Source organism: Oncorhynchus clarkii, chromosome 26 (assembly GCF_045791955.1).
Source record: "Oncorhynchus clarkii lewisi isolate Uvic-CL-2024 chromosome 26, UVic_Ocla_1.0, whole genome shotgun sequence".
Lineage (NCBI taxonomy): Eukaryota > Metazoa > Chordata > Actinopteri > Salmoniformes > Salmonidae > Oncorhynchus > Oncorhynchus clarkii.
The window spans coordinates 1,112,689-1,133,692 of record NC_092172.1 but is presented as its reverse complement, the minus strand read 5'-3'; the positions used below and the strand labels follow the sequence as shown (position 1 = coordinate 1,133,692).

The following is a 21,004-nucleotide window of genomic DNA, read 5'->3' as shown; positions in this document are numbered from 1 at the left end:
AAGAAATAAAAATAACAGTAAAAAGACAGTTACAAACAGTAGTGAGGCTATGTACAGTAGCGAGGCTATAAAAGTAGCGAGGCTACATACAGACACTGGTTGGTCGAGCCAATTGAGGTAGTATGTACATATGTACATGAATGTGTAGTTAAAGTGACTGTGCATATATGATAATCAGAAAGTAGCAGCAGCGTAAAAGAGGGGTTGGGTGGGGGCACACAATGCAAATAGTCAGAGTAGCCATTTGATTACCTGTTCAGGAGTCTTATGGCTTGGGGGTAAAAACTGTTGAGAAGCCTTTTTGTCCTAGACTTGGCACTCCGGTACCGAATGCCATGCAGTAGTAGAGGGAACAGTCTATGACTGGGGTGGCTGGGGTCTTTGACAATTTTTAGGGCCTTCCTCTGACATCGCCTGGTGTAGAGGTCCTGGATGGTAGACAGCTTAGTCCCAGTGATGTACTGGGCCGTACGCACAACCCTCTGTAGTGCCTTGCGTTCGGAGGCCGAGCAATTGCCGTACCAGGCAGTGATGCAACCAGTCAGGTTGCATGCTCTCAATGTTGCAGCTGTAGATCCTTTTGAGGATCTCAGGACCCATGCCAAATCTTTTCCATCTCCTGAGGGGGAATAGGCTTTGTCGTGCCCTCTTCACGACTGTCTTGGTGTGTTTGGACCATCCTAGTTTGTTGGTGATATGGACTCCAAGGAACTTGAAGCTCTCAACCTGCTCCACTACAGCCCCGTCGATGAGAATGGGGGCGTACTCGGTCCTCCTTTTCCTGTAGTCCACAATCATCTCCTTTGTCTTGGTTACGTTTAGGGATAGGTTGTTATTCAGGCACCACCCGGCCAGGTCTCTGACCTCCTCCCTATAGGCTGTCTCGTCATTGTCGGTGATCAGGCCTACCACTGTTGTGTCGTCTGCAAACTTAATGATGGCATTGGAGTCGTGCCTGGATATGCAGTCGTAGGTGATCAGGAAGTACAGGAGGGGACTGAGCACGCCACCCCTGGGGGGCTCTAGTGTTGAGGATCAGCGTGGCAGATGTGTTGCTACCTACCCTTACCACCTGGAGGCGGGCCGTCAGGAAGTCCAGGATCCAGTTGCAGAGGGAGATGTTTAGTCCCAGGACCCTTAGCTTAATGATGAGCTTTGAGAGTACTATGGTGTTGAACGCTGAGCTGTAGTCAATGAATAGCATTCTCACATAAGTGTTCCTTTTGTCCAGGTGGGAAAGGGCAGTGTGGAGTGCAATAGAGATTGCATCATCTGTCCTGCTAATAGCCCATCCTAGAAATGTTGTTTGCCGAATTCACAACCTGCTACGCTTATGAAAAAAAGTTAATAATAATAATAATAAGGTTTCACTCTTCCACATGTTAAAGGTTCCAATTGATAAAGTTTTTTTTGTCAATTTGTATATTTGAGTTGAACCACAATATTTGTTGTATTATTTGGTCTGTCTTTTCTGGTGGATTAAACTGAAATTGCAACCAATCACGACCGTGATACAGCCAACCTAACTAAGAAATACATTTGATGATAGAATTCTCCCCCTACCCTCCTTCGAGGCAAGTCTATTGTCCTGCTAATAGCCCTGCTAATAGCCATAATGGCGCTGTACAACGTGACCCAGTGTGTTTGAGAGTATTTTCCAGTAAGCAGCAATTTGTTTACCTTCATTAGCCTACTTTGTTCCAATATTTCTGTCATTCAGTGATATTTATTCCCATAATAATTCGTTATGGATCCATAATTAAATAAATATCTACATTTTGAAAGAGTATTTTTATCATTATTTTAACCACTGCTCTAGAGTTTTCCATGTATGGCAGACCAATCCAAACTCTCTGAATGTCCATCCCACTTCGGCGGAAGTTGGCTCCTCTCCTTGTTTGGGCGGCGTTCGGCAGTCGACGTCACCGGCTTTCTAGCCATCGCTGCTCCATTTTCTCATTGTTCCATTTATTTTGGCTTGTTCCCTGCACACCTGGTTTACATTCCCTAATCACACTGCATGTATTTATTCCTCTTTTCCCCCCATGTCTTTGTGTGAAATTGTTTTGTTACGTGTTTAGTGTGATGCGCCAGACTGTTTTTTCCCCCGGGTATCGTATTTTGACCCGTTGTATGTATTTGTCATACATTTGTATATTTGTGAGTGTTTTCACGCTTATTGACTTTTACCTGTGGCTGGAGGATTTTGGAAGCAGTTGCATCTGTCTTTTGTGCTTTTGCCAAATAAAAGTGTGCCTGATCACAACTCACTGCTCTCCTGCACCTGACTTCGTACCAGTAGCGCACAACCTTGACATGTTGCCTTTTTAGGCTCATAATTTAACAATTGTATTCTTATTTACAGATGGCGTAAAAGTTTGCTATTAAGGCACATGAAAGTTGACATGTTCGAGAAGGCATTTCTGTCCACCCAAAAAACTATTTTGATTAAAAGAAAAGTCAACGTTCAAGCGGCTCTCTTGTGATGTAGTGGCCCACGATATTTGCCTAGTTTCCTGAATTCGCTCTTATAAGTAACAACATTTGATAATGTGTTTTTTACATTGGATAAAAGTAGAGACTCAGAGCTCGAACATGGTATATCATACACTGTAATTGAGGAACAATGGGAATGTAATTCTGCTTTGAAAGTTGTGTCGTTATCATATCTTGTGGAAGGATGAAATAGTATGAATAAATTAATCAAAATAACGTTTTTTTAATGAGAATATGTAAATCATTATTTGAATATGTTGGTAACCCGTTGTATAAAAGTGATAATGCCCTAACACCATGGCAATATATACTCCAAACACTGGCTTCTTGGGCATTCTCACTTAAATGCACAACAATACACACATCTAAATGTAAATGAATGTAATTAAGATATATAGAAATATTTGGACGAGCAGTTATGGCAATTTATGTCAGCTGTTATGACATATTATGACATTGTTATGACCGTGTCATAACATGTCATATCACTGGGTGTCAAGTCAAGTGTTAGCCAAGTTTGTTATTAAGGCACATGAAAGTTTACATGTTCCAGAAGGTCTTTCTGACCAGAAACGCATTTTGATTTGATAAAAACAACTACTACGCCTAGCTTCTTGAAATGGGTGACATTTTTGATTGAACAGTGTGCGGGTCTCCATCTCTCCTATGATTCTTATTCTGAAACCTACACACTTGTAACACTGCCTCCTGAGTGGCGCACTGCATCTCAGTGCAAGAAATGTCACTACGGTTCCTGGTTCGAATCCAGACTGTATCACATCTGGCTATGAGTTGGAGTCCCATAGGGTGGCGCACAATTGGCCCAGCGTTGTCCGGGTTTGTCCGTGGTAGGCTGTCATTGTAAATAAGAATTTGTTCTTAACTGATTTGCATAGTTAAATAAAGGTTATACTAAAAAACATACAGACACATTTGATGGTAATGACCTTGATAGAGTGCAGACGGCCACCCATAATTTCTATAGGTTGTGATAGAATACATGAGGACACAGGAATGCGTGTGTGTATAGGTTTACCTGTCTCACTCACATCATCCCTTCTCACCAGGTCCCAGAGTCAGAGGGCATGGCTAGGGGTCAAAGTTCAATACGGACCAATCAGAGCTCCGAGTCGTCCTCTCCTAGCCATCCAATGACCAGGTGAGTCCACTCTGTCTTCATTATATGAATAACTGACCTGGGATGTAATTCAGTGAAGTGAAACATTAAAAATGTTGCAGATCGAAAGGTAATGAATATAGATGACACAATTCCTATACCACCTGACAAATGTTCATATACAGTGGGGTCGGAAATTATTTACACCTTTGATAAAGATGAGCAATAATGACTGTTTAAAATAATTCAGAAACTGAGCTATATTTTGTGTTAAAAAAATTGGGAAATTATTTTATACTAATTATACAATTGCTCAGAGAAAGAGATGTTGCTGTAGCCAGCAGCATACCACCCTGCATACCACTGCTGGTTTGCTTCTGAAGCTAAGCAGGGTTGGTCCTGGTCAGTTCCCGGATGTGAGACCAGATGCTGCTGGAAGTGGTGTTGGAGGGCCAGTAGGAGGCACTCTTACCTCTGGTCTAAATAAAAATAATATCCCAATGCCCCAGGGACACTGCCCTGTGTCGGGTGCCGTCTTTCGGATGGGACGTTAAACGGGTGTCCTGACTCTCTGAGGTCATTTAAGATCCCATGGCACTTATCGTAAGAGTAGGGGTGTTAACCCCGGTGTCCTGGCTAAATTCCCAATCTGGCCCTCAAACCATCACGGTCACCTAATAATCCCCAGTTTACAATTGGCTCACTCATCCCCCTCCTCTTCCCTGTAACTATTCCCCAGGTCGTTGCTGCAAATGAGAAAGTGTTCTCAGTCAACTTACCTGGTAAAATAACAGATAAATAAAATGTTGTTAAACGAGTAATCACATTTTTTTCTCTCAAAGGTACGTTATCTGATGGGACCAGCTACAATTTTAAGTTCAGTTACATGCAAATAAATTGATGCTTTTCACTGGCTGATTTGCATTTTGTGCGTGAGAACCCATTAAACTTAACGCTTGCTTATGTTTGCAAGTATGGCCCCCATGTTTATATTGGAGAAAGCAGTGCATTTAAGGAGCGACGCATTTAAGTTGATTATGGTGTGGTTGGTTGTGAGAAAACTTGTCCAATAAATACATGGACTATATTTTTTGTTACAGGTTTTGTTTTTTCTCCATTTTCACTTTTCGATTTCAAGGTTGATTCTGTTTAAGTGTGGACGTGCACTGATTGCAATCATCCTCGTTGGTCAAGATGTCTTGCAGCTGTTGCCACGTTGATCAGTCGTTAGCTAGTATTTAAGAGCTGCAGAGCCAATGCTCCACTTGGCAGGTGTTTAAGTCTTCCTCTTTAAGTTTGGGAAAACAAAACCTCTTCTCTTGTGTTCTTCCCTTACTTTTAACTCCATATTATAAGTTGACGTGGGTTTTTATTTTGGTTAGCCTTTTCTAGGGCAAATTTAGTGGACACTCATGCTGGGTGCCTTTTAGGATCCAGTTGCTTGTTGCTAGTCAACTTTCAGTGGCCACCCCCATGCCCCCATGTCTTTGAGAACCCCTCCTAAAACACCACCCTTTTCACTTTGGTGCATTTGTTAGTTCCCTTTTTTTTGTGAGCGACAACGTAAAACATTTGTCTTAGTGGGAACGTAACGGGGGTCCTGGAAACAGACTGTATCTCAAAAGTTTAAAGTGGCATCCTTTCCTTGTCTCCTTTCTTTCATTTGCACTGATCAGAAAGTTAAGGATAGTTCATCCAAAATTTGTTTCGGTCAAATTCTTCTTACCTTGTTGTCTGTAGGCCAGTCGTGACAGAATCCACAATAATCGGTTACATTTTCACAGCTAGTTCACGCTCAACATTCCCACTGCATAAAAACAGCACGTGTAGAAACCATAAAATTAAGGAATATTTTACTTTCTCATGGTTTTCTCACTGAGGTTTTCCCTGCTGGTACAAAATAGCTGCTCAAACTAAACTTCTTATTCTTAAAGGGGAATTTCACCCTTTAAGAATTTCACCCAGGGCATATGGTCATTACTATATTAACAGTATTACGTTTTTATCATAAACATCACAATTATCCAAACCACAAGCTAGAATTTTCACATGATCATTTCACTGGTAGAATCGGGAAGTTTTGACTTCCTGTTTATTCGTCTGCTCATAGTGAACCACAAAGTCCGTCATTCATAGCGAATTCAGATACCTCCCTCTAAGGTAGATGTGGCATGCCCACAAACTTGGACAATGGCATTGTGTACTTCGAATGAACAACACACAGCAATCTCAGAACTTCTTTAGGCATTTAAAAAAAAAAAAAAATTACAATGTTTGTTTTTCAGTAACGTTTGTCATCATGTCTGTGTGGGGTTCTGTACCTAGCTGTGCTAATTAAAAACAAACGTGAAAAGTAGTTATCTTTCACCGTTCTACCTACCAGAGATTTACCCCAATGCTGCCAGTGGCTTGCGGCTCTCAAGAATGATGCAACTTACTGTGACCAAAGATTTTCAGAGGGATTTTCAGGCTGAACTGATGGGGAATCCATTTCGACGACAGCTGAGAAGTGATGCGATACCATCTTCTTTTTTTTCTCCTTCACAACATTACGGAAGATTCAAGATTAGAGGTAACCTAATGTTAGTTAGTCCAGCTAGGCTAGCAAGATATCTAAGTTATCTAGTGTCGCGACGTGACTATAATTAATGTGATGACTGTTATTCATCGAATAATTACTTACTATGTTTAATTGTTATTAGATTAAATTAATCATGTAACAATTAACTCATTAGGAAAAAAGTTGTTTAACGAATTACCGTCTCCTGAATTAACTCAAGAATATATAGATTTCATAAGTCACTAATGAATAATTTCCTAATATCAGTCTCATTCTGAACATCGCAGACTTCGTGAATCTGCACAAACCCGAGTCTTACTAATCATTCCGTACCACACAAATTTATTTTATTATTTATTTACTAACAAACTAAATGATAACATAGTACACACACACTGTATAGGTTATTGATTAGAAACCAAATATGATGACAACAAGTTCCTAGTGGACTAACACAATATGACACTTGTTACACAAGATGGAGAGTTAAAGAGAGAGAGAAAGAGGCAACGCTTGGATACATTTGGGAACTACACTCAAAATAACCCTAATACCTTGCCCCTAACTGCCGCTCTTTTGGGAAATAAGTAATGTATGTATTTACGTGTTGAATGTCTTTGTCACGTATCTCTGTTGGGCCCAGGCTTTTGTGGAAAAGGTTCAGCTTTGTGAGGAGGGTCGATTGGACCTTCTCCTTCGGAGGGCCTTCTTTGTTCTCAGGTGTAAGTCTCTGATTGCCCACAAAAGGTCTCAATGTCCTTCTTCTTAGTTGTCTGTTTACTTGCACTCATTCTGGAAGAGTGGTCTTCTGAGGACGGCTAATCAGCCGTGTCGATGAACCCCAGAGTGGCGATGAGAGCAGTGTAGGTGACGATGATTTGAAGAGAATAACCGGATGGTCATACTTAAATTCACTTTCTAAGATACAGTACTTAGAACAGCTACTCAACTGTAATGTTGATTGTTAGAGGTTCCTTTTGTCTTCTTCAACCTCGTGCTGATTCTCAGGATTGGGACTAATGTGGACCTAGCTGCAACTTGTAGTCCGTCTAGTCCGATATGTTAATTCTTAACTCAATCCTTTATAGCCCTGGGTAAAAAGGGGGCATTTACCATTTACGTCATGCTGACACACTCTCTGGGCTACCTGGGGCGTGGCTAGTTACGAGGCAAGGTATCATAATTTACTATGATCTTGTTAGATAACTAACATCACAATCTTATCGTCACAAAAACATAATCTTTATCCTTTATATTTTCTACACAACTTAAAGGATGTAACCAGATGTACACAGTGTAAAAGCTCTTCAAGTTACAATGTTTTTGTTATAATGTCTTTATACCAATTTATTGATATTAATTTTCCATATTCCGTCTCTCATCATTCCCAACATTTGGATGTTGAAATATATTGTCCCAGTGTTCATTGTTTGACGTTAAAGTTTTTGGCAGCAAACTCTTCTGTAACAAAGAGACATTCCATTCGCCCAAAGTAGAAACCAAAAGGAATCGTCTGCTGCCTACAATTTATGATCGAAGTGAGGTGTCATAAAACCCACTGTAACCTGATCCTTGGATCCTCACAGGAGAGTCATGACACTAATGTTACAGTCCTGCCATCAGCTAAATCATATACAGTGCATTCGGAAAGTATTCAGACCCCTTGAACAGTTCTCTGCAGTTGTGCGTCTTTACCCCTGAGACACACTCGGACTCACCTGAGACACTCGGACTACACTGTTCATACAAAACAATGGTGTATGTTACTTTTACCATATAACATTTTTGTTGAATACCCAGATCTCTTGAGTTAGCATTCAATAGTGTACACTCCCCTGTATATTAGATTTTGAGAAATAAATATTCTTTGGATATCTGGATGTCTAGCATCTGTTTGATGCTACAGAGCCCTGTACAGCTGATTATAAATATATTCTGTGAATCCATAAAGGCAGACAAATTTAGAATATTGATTGAAAATATCAATATATATATATTTTTTGGTGGTTCTACATCAGGGCTCTCCAACCCAGTTCCTAGAGAGCTACCATCCTGTAGGTTCTCACTCCAATCGAGCACACCTGATTCTAATAATTAGCTGGTTGTTACACCAAATAATGTGATTTACCCAAAGATTTTTGCCAACATCTTGTGTATTTCAAGTCTTCTCTCATTAATTGAGACAGCTGGGTGTCCACACCAAAGTGCTGCATGTCATGATGACAGAGTCCTGTCTCGATCAATGAGAGAAGACTTAAAATAGACACGTACACATTATTGGATTACTTCATGGAGCAAAAAAAGTATTTATTTTAATAATGGAGCATTTTATTAATTCAAACTGACTCCCTGCAACTGGACACATACATTTTATGAGACTCCTTTTTCCCGAATTGAGGACAAAGACGGCATCACTAAGATTGGTATAAAATTCTCTGTGCTACACCAAACAGTACCCATCCTGTAACTCCTAGTAATGGATACCAAAAATCTTTGGTTAAATCACATTATCTGGTGTAACAATCTGTAGCTAAGAGAACTTGTGTTCATTATGAAATTGCCATTCACAAAGAAACATGTATTAAGAAAATACAGTATGAGCAGTGTAGTAAAGTTCAGGGAATACTTGTAAAGCTGTGGGAGGAGTGTTTTCATGATCAAACAGCCATTCAGCTCCTTGTGAGTTATTTGCTTGAAATCCCGCATAATGTCTTATACAATGACACGCAGGCAAAGGAATTATGTTTCTGTATCCAGAATCCACTCCGGGAAGAAGCCCAGAAACCATGGTATTGTCTGTATGACAAAAACATGTAATAAATTGAACTCTATTGTAGTTTGAATGACAGTTGAACTGTGCCAGCATAACAACAACATTAGGGTAGACTAGTTGAATATGCATACATGTGCACAGGCACAGAGATTACATTTACAACAATATTTAGCCTAATAGAAAGAAATATGGCATAACCCTCAACCTTTACACAGGGACCAGACAGTACAAATGTACCTAGGTAGGTAAACTCAGGAAAAAAGATACGCCCTCTCACTGTCAACTGTGTTTATTTTCAGCAAACTTAACATGTGTAAATATTTGTATGAACATAACAAGATTCAACAACTGAGACATGAACTGAACAAGTTCCACAGACATGTGACTTACAGAAATTGAATAATGTGTCCCTGAATAAAGGGGGGGTTCAAATCAAAAGTGACAGTCAGTATCTGGTGTGGCCTCCAGCTGCATTAAGTACTTCAGTGCATCTCCTCCTCGTGGACTGCACCAGATTTGCCAGTTCTTGCTGTGAGATGTTACCCCACTCTTCCACCAAGGCACCTGCAAGTTCTCAGACATTTCTGCAGGGAATGGCCCTAGCCCTCACCCTCCGATCCAACAGGTCCCAGAAGTGCTCAATGGGACTGAGATCCGTGCTCTTCACTGGCCATGGCAGAAAACTGACATTCCTGTCTTGCAGGAAATCACGCACAGAACGAGCAGTATGGCTGGTGGCATTGTCATGCTGGAGGGTCATGTCAGGATGTGCCTGCAGGAAGGGTACCACATGAGGGAGGAGGATGTCTTCCCTGTAACGCACAGCATTGAGATTGCCTGCAATGACAACAAGCTCAGTCTGATGATGCTGTGACACACTGCCCCAGACCGTAATGGATCCTACACCTCCAAATCGATCCCGCTCCAGAGTACAAGCCTCGGTGTAACGCTATTTCCTTCAACAATAAACGCAAATCTGACCATCACCCCTGGTGAGACAAAACCGCGACTCGTCACTGAAGAGCACTTTTTGCCAGTCCTGTTTGGTCCAGCGACGGTGGGTTTGTGCCCATAGGCGATGTTGTTGCCGGTGATGTCTGGTGAAGACCTGCCTTACAACAGGCCTACAAGCCCTCAGTCCAGCCTCTGTCAGCCTATTGCGGACAGTCTGAGCACTAATGGAGGGATTGTGCATTCCTGGTGTATCTCGGGCAGTTGTTGTTGCCATCCTGTGCCTGTCCCACAGGTGTGATGTTCGGATGTACCAATCCTGTTGTTACACATATGGTCTGCTACTGCGAGGATGATCAGCTGTCCATTCTGTCTCCCTGTACAGACATTGCAACTTATTGCCCTGGCCACATCTGCAGTTCTCATGCCTGCTTGCAGCATGCAGCATTTCAATGTTTTTCAGAGTCAGTAGAAAGGCCTCTTTAGTGTCCTAAGTTTTTATAACTGTGCCCTGTTGACAGGGGGCAGTATTTTCACGTCCGGATGAAATGCATGCCCAAATTCAACTGCCTGCTACTCATCCCCAGAAGATAAGACATGCATATTATTAGTAGATTTGGATAGAAAACACTCTGAAGTTTCTAAAACTGTTTGAATCATGTCTGTGAATATAACAGAACTTATTTAGCAGGCGAAACCCCGAGGACAAACCATTCAGATTTTTTTTTTGAGGTCACTCTCTTTTCAATGGTTTTTCATTGGGAATCCAGATTTCTAAGGGACCTTCTTGCAGTTCCTATCGCTTCCACTGGATGTCAACAGTCTTTAGAAATTAGTTGAGGTTTTTAATTTGTGTAATGAAGAGCCATCTTGAACGAGGGTCACTTGAAGTGTACTGTTAGATAGAGGTGCGTGACCAGAAAGCTAGCTACAGTTTGTTTTCCTCCTGTATTGAAGACAGATCATCCCGTCTTCAATTTTATTGATTATTTATGTTAAAAAATACCTAAAGTTGTATTACAAAAGTAGTTAACAGATAACTTTTGAGATATTTTGTAGTCACGTTGCGCAAGTTGGAACCGGTGTTTTTCTGGATCAAACGCGCCAAATAAATGGACATTTTGGCACGTTTGATCCATTTTATATATCGATGGAATTAATCGAACAAAAGGACCATTTGTGATGTTTATGGGACATATTGCAGTGCCAACAAAAGAAGCTTGGATCCTACACCTCCAAATCGATCCCGCTCCAGAGTACAAGCCTCGGTGTAACGCTATTTCCTTCAACAATAAACGCAAATCTGACCATCACCCCTGGTGAGACAAAACCGCGACTCGTCACTGAAGAGCACTTTTTGCCAGTCCTGTTTGGTCCAGCGACGGTGGGTTTGTGCCCATAGGCGATGTTGTTGCCGGTGATGTCTGGTGAAGACCTGCCTTACAACAGGCCTACAAGCCCTCAGTCCAGCCTCTCTCAGCCTATTGCGGACAGTCTGAGCACTGTAAGGCATGAATTATATTTTTATTTCTGCGTTTTGTGTCGCGCCTTCAGAGTTGAAATATGGTTTCTCTCTTTGTTTACGGAGGTGCTATTCTCAGATAATAGTATCGTTTGCTTTCGCCGAAAGCGTCCCACATATCCCAGAGAGGTTAACTTCTTAACATTCAGTGAAATTGCAGAGCGCGAAATTCAAACTATAGTATTATAAATATTTAACTTTCATAAAATCACAAGTGTAATCAAAATAAAGCTTAACTTCTTGTTAATCCAGCCGCTGTGTCAGATTTAAAAAAGGCTTTAAGGCGAAAGCAAACCATGCGATTATCTAAGGACAGCGTCCCGCATACAAACACATGAAAAACATATTTCAACCAGGCAGGTGCGACAATAGCGAAAAATGCCTTACCTTTGATGATCTTCTTCTGTTGGCACTCCAAAAGGTTACATCGCAAATGGTCCTTTTGTTCGATAATGTCCTTCTTTATATCCATAAAAACTCAGTTTAGCTGGCGCGCTTCAGTCAATAATCCACCCAGTTTCCCTCCATCCAAATGCATACAAAATGCACCTAGAAAAACTTCAATTTCTGGCTCATTTTTCCAAAAACCAGCCTGAAACTCTTTCTAAAGACTGTTGACATCTAGTGGAAGCCCTAGGAACTGCAATTGAAAATAGGGATAGGCTGATTTTTTTTGGGGGGGGGTGGTTTGTCCTCTGGGTTTCGCCTGTCAAATCAGTTTTATTATACTCACAGACATAATTTGAACAGTTTTAGAATCTTTAGTGTTATCTACCAATTATATGCATATCCTAGCTTCTGGGCCTGAGTAACAGGCAGTTTACTTTGGGCACGCTTTTCATCTGGACGTCAAAATACTGCCCCCTACCCAAGAGAGGTTAATTGCCTACCGTCTGTAAGCTGTTTGTGTTTTAACGACCGTTCCACAGGTGTATTTTCATTAATTATTTATGGTTCATTGAACAAGCATGGGAAACAGTGTTTAAACCCTTTACAATGAAGATCTGTGAAGTTATTTCGATTTTTACAAATAATCTTTGAAAGATAGGGTCCTGAAAAAGGGATGTTTCTTTTTTTGTTGAGTTTAGGTTGGCAGGTCTACATACAGACATTTCTATCAGGCATGCTTAGGCAAATATTTTTATACTAAAGGCAGCTTCAGTTTTTGAGATTTATTGTATTATTGTTTCTCCTCACTGTTTGCTAGTACACTTAGCCAGCTAGCTTGCTGGATATACAATACTTGTTATTTACATCTTGGAATCCTATCTTGCATCATGCCTATAATTTTATGATTTAAATGCATCCACGGTCATAATCATAACCAATGTCAACCCTTGTCAATTATGTCACATAGTTAGCTAGTAAAACAATTTAGTTGCTGATGTTACACATGTTTGCTAACAAGTTACAAACACGAGGTGTGACACATAAGTTAGCAGGCGCCAAGCAACAAGCCAACTCCAGTCATGTGCTAACGTTTGCTGGTTAACCTAGCTTTACTTGGCTGGTTGCAATGTTGTAGCTTGCTGTTTAACAGCCATATCTAGAACTAAAAGGAGAAGACATTTTACAACCGAGATACAAAAGATCTCTAATTGTAAAACCTCTTCTATTTTTAGTCATTGATATGGCTACCTGTAGTTGTTTAGCTAACTTAGCTACCTAGCTAGCTACCTAGTTAAGTTAGCAAACAGAAACATTTGTTTTCACCCCACTGTTACAGGGTAGTATGTTTGCAGGCAATACTCAATATGAGTTTCAATAGATAAACTAAAGTTAATTGGTGGCTTGCAGAAAAAATTACGTTGGCTGTAGCTGAGCTTCTAACAGCTTAATCCAACACTTCGTTTCGAATCCTCATCGCTATATTCCAGTTGAAACATGTATGGTTGAATGTCACCATGTAGCTCATAGAACATACCAAAATGCTCCATGTTCAAATTTGTGTTGCTGAGAGGAATCACTTGAAACCATTGCCTCTGGTCAGTTCATTCAGTTTTGCCCAAGGATTGTGTTGTTTTCAAATTCAAGCCTTGGGGAAGGATGGAGGCCAGAACAGGAAGTACCTCCCAACACAAGTTGTTGTCTTTCAGAGAGTGGAAAAAATGCTTATGTATTTAGCAATGAATCCGGCGATAGGAACATCGCTGAAAGACGCACAATGCCTCTATCGAACAAGGACAACCATATCTACGCGCACAAAAGTGTAGAGTGCGATCACTATATAATATGAAGGCTTCCCCATCAATACACCAGAAGCTGTCATAAGGTGTACCATTCAGTGTGTGAAACCCCAGACCTGCCTTTCTCCTGGGCAATGTGATAACCACATCTCATTGTTGTAGAAATGCCTGGGACATGATGAAAACAAGCCCTGATTCCCCCAGGGTGAAATTCATCAACCTTAATCATCTCTTTTGTTACTGTATAATCACTGTTTTTATCAAACTATTTCAAAGAAAAACATCCTGCATTGATAAAGGTTAGTTCTCTGGCTCCAAGTTTGTGTCAAGCCTTTGATGACAGTTGGTCTGTAGAATTTTCACGCAATATAATTTCTCTAAATCAGTGCTAGCAGGTTCCTTCCTATGTGTCTGCCTATGGGTAACACATATGGAATCCTGTAGTAACCAAAAAAGTGTTAAACAAATCAAAATATAGTTTATATTTGAGATTCTTCAAGGTAGCCACCGTTTTCCTTGATGACAGCTTTGCACACTATTGGCATTCTCTCAACCAGCTTCATGAGATAGTCACCTGGAATGCATTTCAATTAACAGGTGTGCCTTGTTAAAAGTTAAATTGTGGAATTTCTTTCCTTCCTAATGCGTTTGAGCCGATCAGTTGTGTTGTGACATGGTAAGGATGGTATTCAGAACATTGCCCTATTTGGTAAAAGACCAAGTCCATACAAAGCGAAAACAGGTTTTTAAGCATTTTTGCTAATTTATCAAATAAAAAAATGCCAGGGTTGTGGGTTCTATTCCCATGGTGTATATATTTTTTTTTATCCGCTCACTACTGTAAGTCTCTCTGGTTAAGAGACGTCTGCTAAATTACTAAAATGTGTGTGTGAGTGTAACAAAGAGATGCCTGTGTGTGTAGAGGGGTGGGATTGACAAAATTGTTTAATTTGAAGCGATTTAGTGTGTCTTACTGTGTGTGTGTGTGTGTGTGTGTGTGTGTGTGTGTGTGTGTGTGTGTGTGTGTTCGTTCGTTCGTTCGTTCGTTCCAGAGCCCTGTCCTCCACTGAGCTCTCAAAGTCCTTCTTCCCTCTGACTGGAGACCAGCAGACAGACGCAGACATCCTGGGCTTCATTAGGGCCCGACACAACCTGCTCAACAGGACAGGTACTGTACACACTATTTAAATACATCCTTTGGGTCCACAATTTACATGATATTAAAGCACTCTGCCTCTATATACACCAACTAGTAAAGAGTGTGGTTCTTGGTTTAGGGTGAAGTTGCTCCTAGACGCTGATCTTGGGTTAGTTTGATTGGAAGGGGAAGCTGATCCTAGATCTATACCTAGGGGAAACTAGAGCATGGTCCTTTGTAGTACTGCTGACAGCGACACAGAGCCCAGTCTAGTTCAATACTGCTCTCTCCTGGTGAGGAGATGCCACAGCAGCAAGTTGCCAGTCCTCACTCTCTGCAGCCTGGAACTGCCAGGCCTATAGGCTCACTTCTAAGCCAGGCACAAGCCAGGCACACTTTGCATTTCCTTGTGAATTAGGACTGCACCCACACTTTAAGATCAAACAAGTCACTGACAGGTTGTGGAATGAGTTATTAACTATAAAATAGTTATTTTATAATGAGTGCAGCACTAATTTAGGGTAACTTTTTCTATCTGCTTAAAACATAACGGTATTACTCAAAATACTTGCAGCTTCCTTGTTAACAAGATGGCAGAGATAATTTATGTGCATCTAAAATAAATATACTTATAACACGTATATAACCAATCCATGGGACCAAACCAAACGTGAATTGCTGCATTCCAAAAATGTTCTCTATCTGTATAAAACGTTACGGTTGCCATTCATATGCAAAAATGGTGTGCAATGGTGTAGAACTATGTCTCCCTCAAATAAGGATACTCAGATACTAGTGAATTCCGAAAGTATTCAGACCCCTTGACTTTTTCCACATTTTGTTATGTTACAGCCTTATTCTAAAATGGATTAAATACATATTTTCCCCATCAATCTACGCATAATACCCCATAATGACAAAGCAAAAAAAATGGTTTTTAGATGTTTTTGCCCCCCAAAAAACACCAAAATATGAAATACCTTATTTACGTTTGTATTCAGACCCTTTGCTATGAGTCTCAAAATTGAGCTCGGGTGTATCCTGTTTCCATTGATCATCCTTGAGATGTTTCTTCAACTTGATTGGACTCCACCTGTGGTAAATTCCATTGATTCAACATGATTTGGAAAGTTACACACCTGTCTATATAAGGTCCCACAGTTGACAGTGCATGTCAGAGCAAAAACTAAGCCACGAGGTTGAAGGAATTGTCCTTAGAGCTCCGAGACAGGATTGTGTCAAGGCACAGACCTGGGGAAGGGTACCGAAGTATTTCTATAGTATTGAAGGTCCCCAAGACCACAGTGGCCTCCATCATTCTTAAATGGAAGAAGTATCGAACCACCAAGACTCTCCCTACAGCTGGCCGGCTGGCCAAACTGAGCAATCAGGGAGGTGACCAAAAACCCGATGGTCACTCTGAAAGAACTCCAGAGTTCCTTTCAAGTCTCCCAGAGCTTGAAAACTCCCCAAATACAGGTGTGCCAAGCTTGTAGCATCATACCCAAGATGACTCGAGGTTAATCGCTGCCAAAGGTGCTTCAACAAAGCACTGAGTAAATGGTCTGAATAGTTATGTAAATGTAATATTTCAGTTCTTTTTTTATTTTTATACATTTGCAAAAATTGCTTGTCATTATGGGGTATTGTGTGTAAATTGATGAGAGGATTTTAAAAAATATCCATTTTATAATTAAGCTTGTAACATAACAAAATGTGGAAAAAGTCAAGGGGTCTGAATACTTTTTGAATGCCCTGTATACACTGATTGTACAAAACATTAGGAATACCTGCTCTTTCCATGACATACTATAGACTGACCAGGTGAAAGCTATGGTCCCTTATTGATGTCACTTATTAAATCAACTTCAATCAGTGTAGATGAAGGGGGGGAGACAGGTTAAAGAAGGATTTGTAAGCCTTGAGACAAATGATACATGGATTGTGTATGTGTGCCACTCAGAGGACATCCAGCCAACTTGACACAACTGTGGGAAGCACCGGAGTCAACATCGGCCAGCATCCCTGTGGAATGCTTTTGACACCTTGTAGAGTCCATGCCCGAATAAATTGAGGCTGTTCTGAGATCAAAAGGGGGTGGAACTCAATATTAGGAAGGTGTTCTAATGTTTTGTATATGCAGTTTTATAGTTATAGTTTTTACGTTAGTGTGTGGCAGTGTACGGAACAGACCATCAGTCCCTCTTGCTTTGCTTTCCTAGAATTCCCACAACCTCCGCAGCCCTCGTCTTGAAAGGTCTCGTCGCACTCACAAAACTGTCACACACTAGTTTCTAGACAGACACGCTGGACTCCAATGTTCCCTCAAATTTTTTCCAGCACTTAGCAAATTTCAGTTCTTGTGAGCGGAAACCTGAACGTTGTGAGCATTCTGTGCAATTTCTGTCACTTTTACTGTGAACACTCAGGCTGTACACTGCTAGAGAAAAAGGTGCTATCTAGAACCTAAAACAGTTTGGTTAACCCTTTGAAGAACCCTTTTTGGTTCCATGTGAAACTATTTTTACAGAGGTATCTACATGGAACCTAAAATAGTTCTACCTGGGACCAAAAACGATTTTCCTATGGGGACAACCGAAGAACACTTTTGGAACACTTTTTTATAAGAGTGTTCCCGCTTACAGTTTTACATAGTGGCTAATTGGTTTGAGGTTAATGTCCACATTTGCTCTTAAATCTCTACCCGGTACAGCCAGAAGAGGATTGATCACCCCTCGAGCCTGGTTTCATCCTAAATCCCAATTCAACAAACATCTATTTGGTATTTGCTGTGCGTGCTGCCCAAATTGTGGGCCCTTCCAACTGTAGGCTGGTGTATTACCTTGTCACAGGAGCAGAAAGGCTGCTGTTTAAACACAGACACGAGCCTAAGTGTGCTAAAGAGGTGTAATCTGTCACTCTCAACTACACCGGACAAACAAAAGAAAACCTCAACCACGGGTTAAGGTATAATTAAATTGGTGGTACACGGGACGACTAAGGACCATCGCATATATGTGAATTAGAGTTCAGAGCAGTCTGACCCAGTTGGATGCGTTTCTAACCGATTCCTCTGGAGAATCTTGTCGCCTGACCTGCTACCATTTCCCTTTTGTACACACCGCAAATTAGCATTAATCGCAATGGTATAAATTGTCAGCCAAGTGGGGAAAAATATAGTTCAAACTTCCCATGTCCTAAATCTCAATTGTTTGAATATGCCTCCCCTGAAATGTTATTTATTATCAGATTTTTACTTTGCAATCAGTTCCCTCATCAGCTGTGACAATACTGTATTATAAACAACAAAGAGTTATACTTTATTGACAGACATGTTTTTGCTTTTCCCCTACGGTCCCATCAGCTGGTCATTCTGTGAGTGTTATATCATAATAACAAGCTTATAACATAAACTCCAGCCACCCCCCTACTGCTTCAAGTCCCCAACTATGGAGGACAGAATAATGAAAGCGCTATACAAATTACATGTATTATTATTATTAGCATCATATGTATTAAAGCCAAAAGAGGCAGTCTGCTATTGGTACATACATTTTTGGACTTTGAAATGAATTATATACAGCCATTGAGAATTGAGCAATGTAACTTGTAAATGCCTTGTAAGCTTACTTCATGATTTAGTTTAATTGCCTCACCCCATCAGGAGATATGTGTGTTTTATGTCATTGTAAACAAACACTGTATCACTTCAAAACATCTTTACAATTATTATTAGTATTTTATTTCGATCTCATGGATGGTCAGTCCTTGCATCCATAGATTTGTCTATGCATTTGAGTGGTTACATTTCTCCAGACCCATTCCTTAGCTGTTTACCAAAAAGAGTGACAGGTTGCCCGCTTTGTTGTTGTTTAAATCCCATATCGCTCCTTTATTAATACATTATAAACAGGTGGCTCATAAAGTGTTACCTGATCAGCTGGTAGACTCCAGCAGGGCAATGTTAAAAAGAAAAAGGCTATTGCAACCCTTTTGCAATAGGGAATTGATACAAAGCTCAAGAGAAGTTTCAAGTGTTTAATACCAAGGATACAGTCAGCTGAGTGCATCCATTTAGAAAGATCACAACACATTTTATACTCTTCCCTTGTAGGTGTCACCGCCCCAGCTATACATTTTATGACCCCGATGACTTTTCCTCTTTTCCCCTGTGGAATGTCCATGGTCCTCTCTTTGTTTAGCCAAATGTCAGAATCACACCCCGTCCATCTTCTGTTCTGGGCCTGACACTGCTCTCTGATCCGAGGCCATTTCCTCTTATCTGATTAGGTCCTGGTTTCTAAATTAGCATACACACAGTTTCATGGCCTAAATTCCATTAATACTCACAGTAATCGTTCACTACACAGGATACAAACAAACTACAGTTTAACTTGAAACGTTACATTTTAATAGAATCCATCAGTAACAAGGCTAAAAGGAGCTAATGTCATTCCCAGGTCACGTCAAAAATGTGAGCAGGTGGGTCTAGAGGCAGGGAACTTTCCACATTAATCACTCAGGTGTGCAAACAAGGGGACACTTTCTCCCCCTTTCTGTCGCTCTCTTTCTCTCTCCCCTTTCCCCTTTTCTCTCTTTCCCTTTTTCTTCTCTCTCTCAATCATGCAACTAACTCTGTCATAAGAAGATACAGGGTTTGTAATAGTAGAATTGGTCTTGAACCTACAGAAACTATAAAGTGTAAAAACTGAAGCTTTTAATCAATGTTCTAAACATTTATTTTATTAAATAAAATACTTTTACTCCCTCTCCCTCTAAACCTTTCAAACAAACGTACCCCATATTAGTCAAACATTGTGCATCTGAAACAAAGAATATGATTGGTATAACAAGATCTATTGTATGGAAAGCATTTGATATGGGGTGTCATGGGATCTAAGCCCATTTATACTTCATTGTCTTGTATGTTTTGTGTTTCAGGGCCACCTCTGCCATGACCAAAATGCTTGTCTTGTGGCTGCATCCCGAGCAGAAGTGAAGGAGTGCCACCCGGGAACATCTGAATGTGTTCGACACACATAGGATCTATGCGATTGGTGCCTAATGAACTCAACCCAGATGCTCTCACATGTCCACATGAAACCCAAGCCTCAATTATGTTAGAATGGATGTTGGTTGGATGAAAGGGAACTGGAGGAAGACTAAAATTCACTCACACACACACACACACACACACACACACACACACACACACACAGACCCACTTTCTCTCTCAGACATACAAACACACACACTCACCCACTCTCACAAACACTAGTGGTGTGTGGGTCATCCCTGTTAGTGAGCATTTCTCCTTTGCCAAGATAATCCATCCACCTGACAGGTGTGGCATATCAAGGAGCTGAACTTCTTCGGGATCGGTGCCCCTTCCATGGGACGGTTGAGCTAACATAGCATGAGGTTGTAAGTAACAAGAACATTTCCCAGGACATAGACATATCTGATATTGGCAGAAAGCTTAAATTATTGTTAATCTAACTGCTCTGTCCAATTTACAGTAGCTATTACAGTGAAAGAATACCATGCTATTGTTTGAGGAGAGTGCAGTTTTGAACATGAAAAGTTATTAATAAACAAATTAGGCACATTTGGGCAGTCTTGATACAACATTTTGAACATAAATGCAATGTTTCATTGGATCAGTCTAAAAATGTGCACATACACTGATGCTATCTAGTGGCCAAAATCTAAATTGCACCTGGCCTGGAATACTACATTATGGCCTTTCTCTTGCATTTCAAAGATGATGGTACAAAAAAAATACAAATTAATGTTTATTTTTATTTTTTATTATCTTTTACCAGATCTATTGTGTTATATTCTGCTACTTTCCTTCACATTTCCAAAACCTTCAAAGTGTTTCCTTTCAAATGGTACCAAGAATATGCATATCCTGGCTTCAGGGCCTGAGCTACAGGCAGTTAGATTTGGGTATGTAATTTTAGGCAAAAATTTTAAAAAAGGGGCGGATCCTTAACAGTTTGGTCATTACACAGGTGCACATTGTGCTGGGGACATTTTGTCACACAACACAATGCCAAAGATGTCTCAAGTTTTGAGGGAGCGTGCAATTGGCTTGTTGACTGCAGGAATGTCTACCAGAGCTGTTGCCGCTTCCAACATCGTTTTAGAGAATTTGGCAGTACGTCCAGCTGGCCTCACAACCACAGACGACATGTATGGCTATGACAACTAACACAATTGCATTCTATCGCAAGCACAGAGATACCGTAACGAGAT

The 21,004-nt window shown here is 40.6% G+C and overlaps 1 protein-coding gene across 1 annotated transcript in view; it reads left to right on the top strand.

Annotated features, from left to right (window-relative positions):
- Positions 1-19,942, top strand: part of LOC139384843 (kinesin family member 6) — a 185,134-nt gene extending 165,192 nt beyond the window's left edge. Inside the window, exons 19-21 of the mRNA XM_071129739.1 lie at positions 3,564-3,655; positions 14,658-14,773; positions 19,685-19,942. Of these exons, the coding sequence (XP_070985840.1) occupies positions 3,564-3,655; positions 14,658-14,773; positions 19,685-19,701 (225 nt within the window). The 3' untranslated portion in view covers positions 19,702-19,942. The remainder of the gene's footprint in view (positions 1-3,563; positions 3,656-14,657; positions 14,774-19,684) is intronic.
- Positions 19,943-21,004: the final 1,062 nt, after the last annotated feature.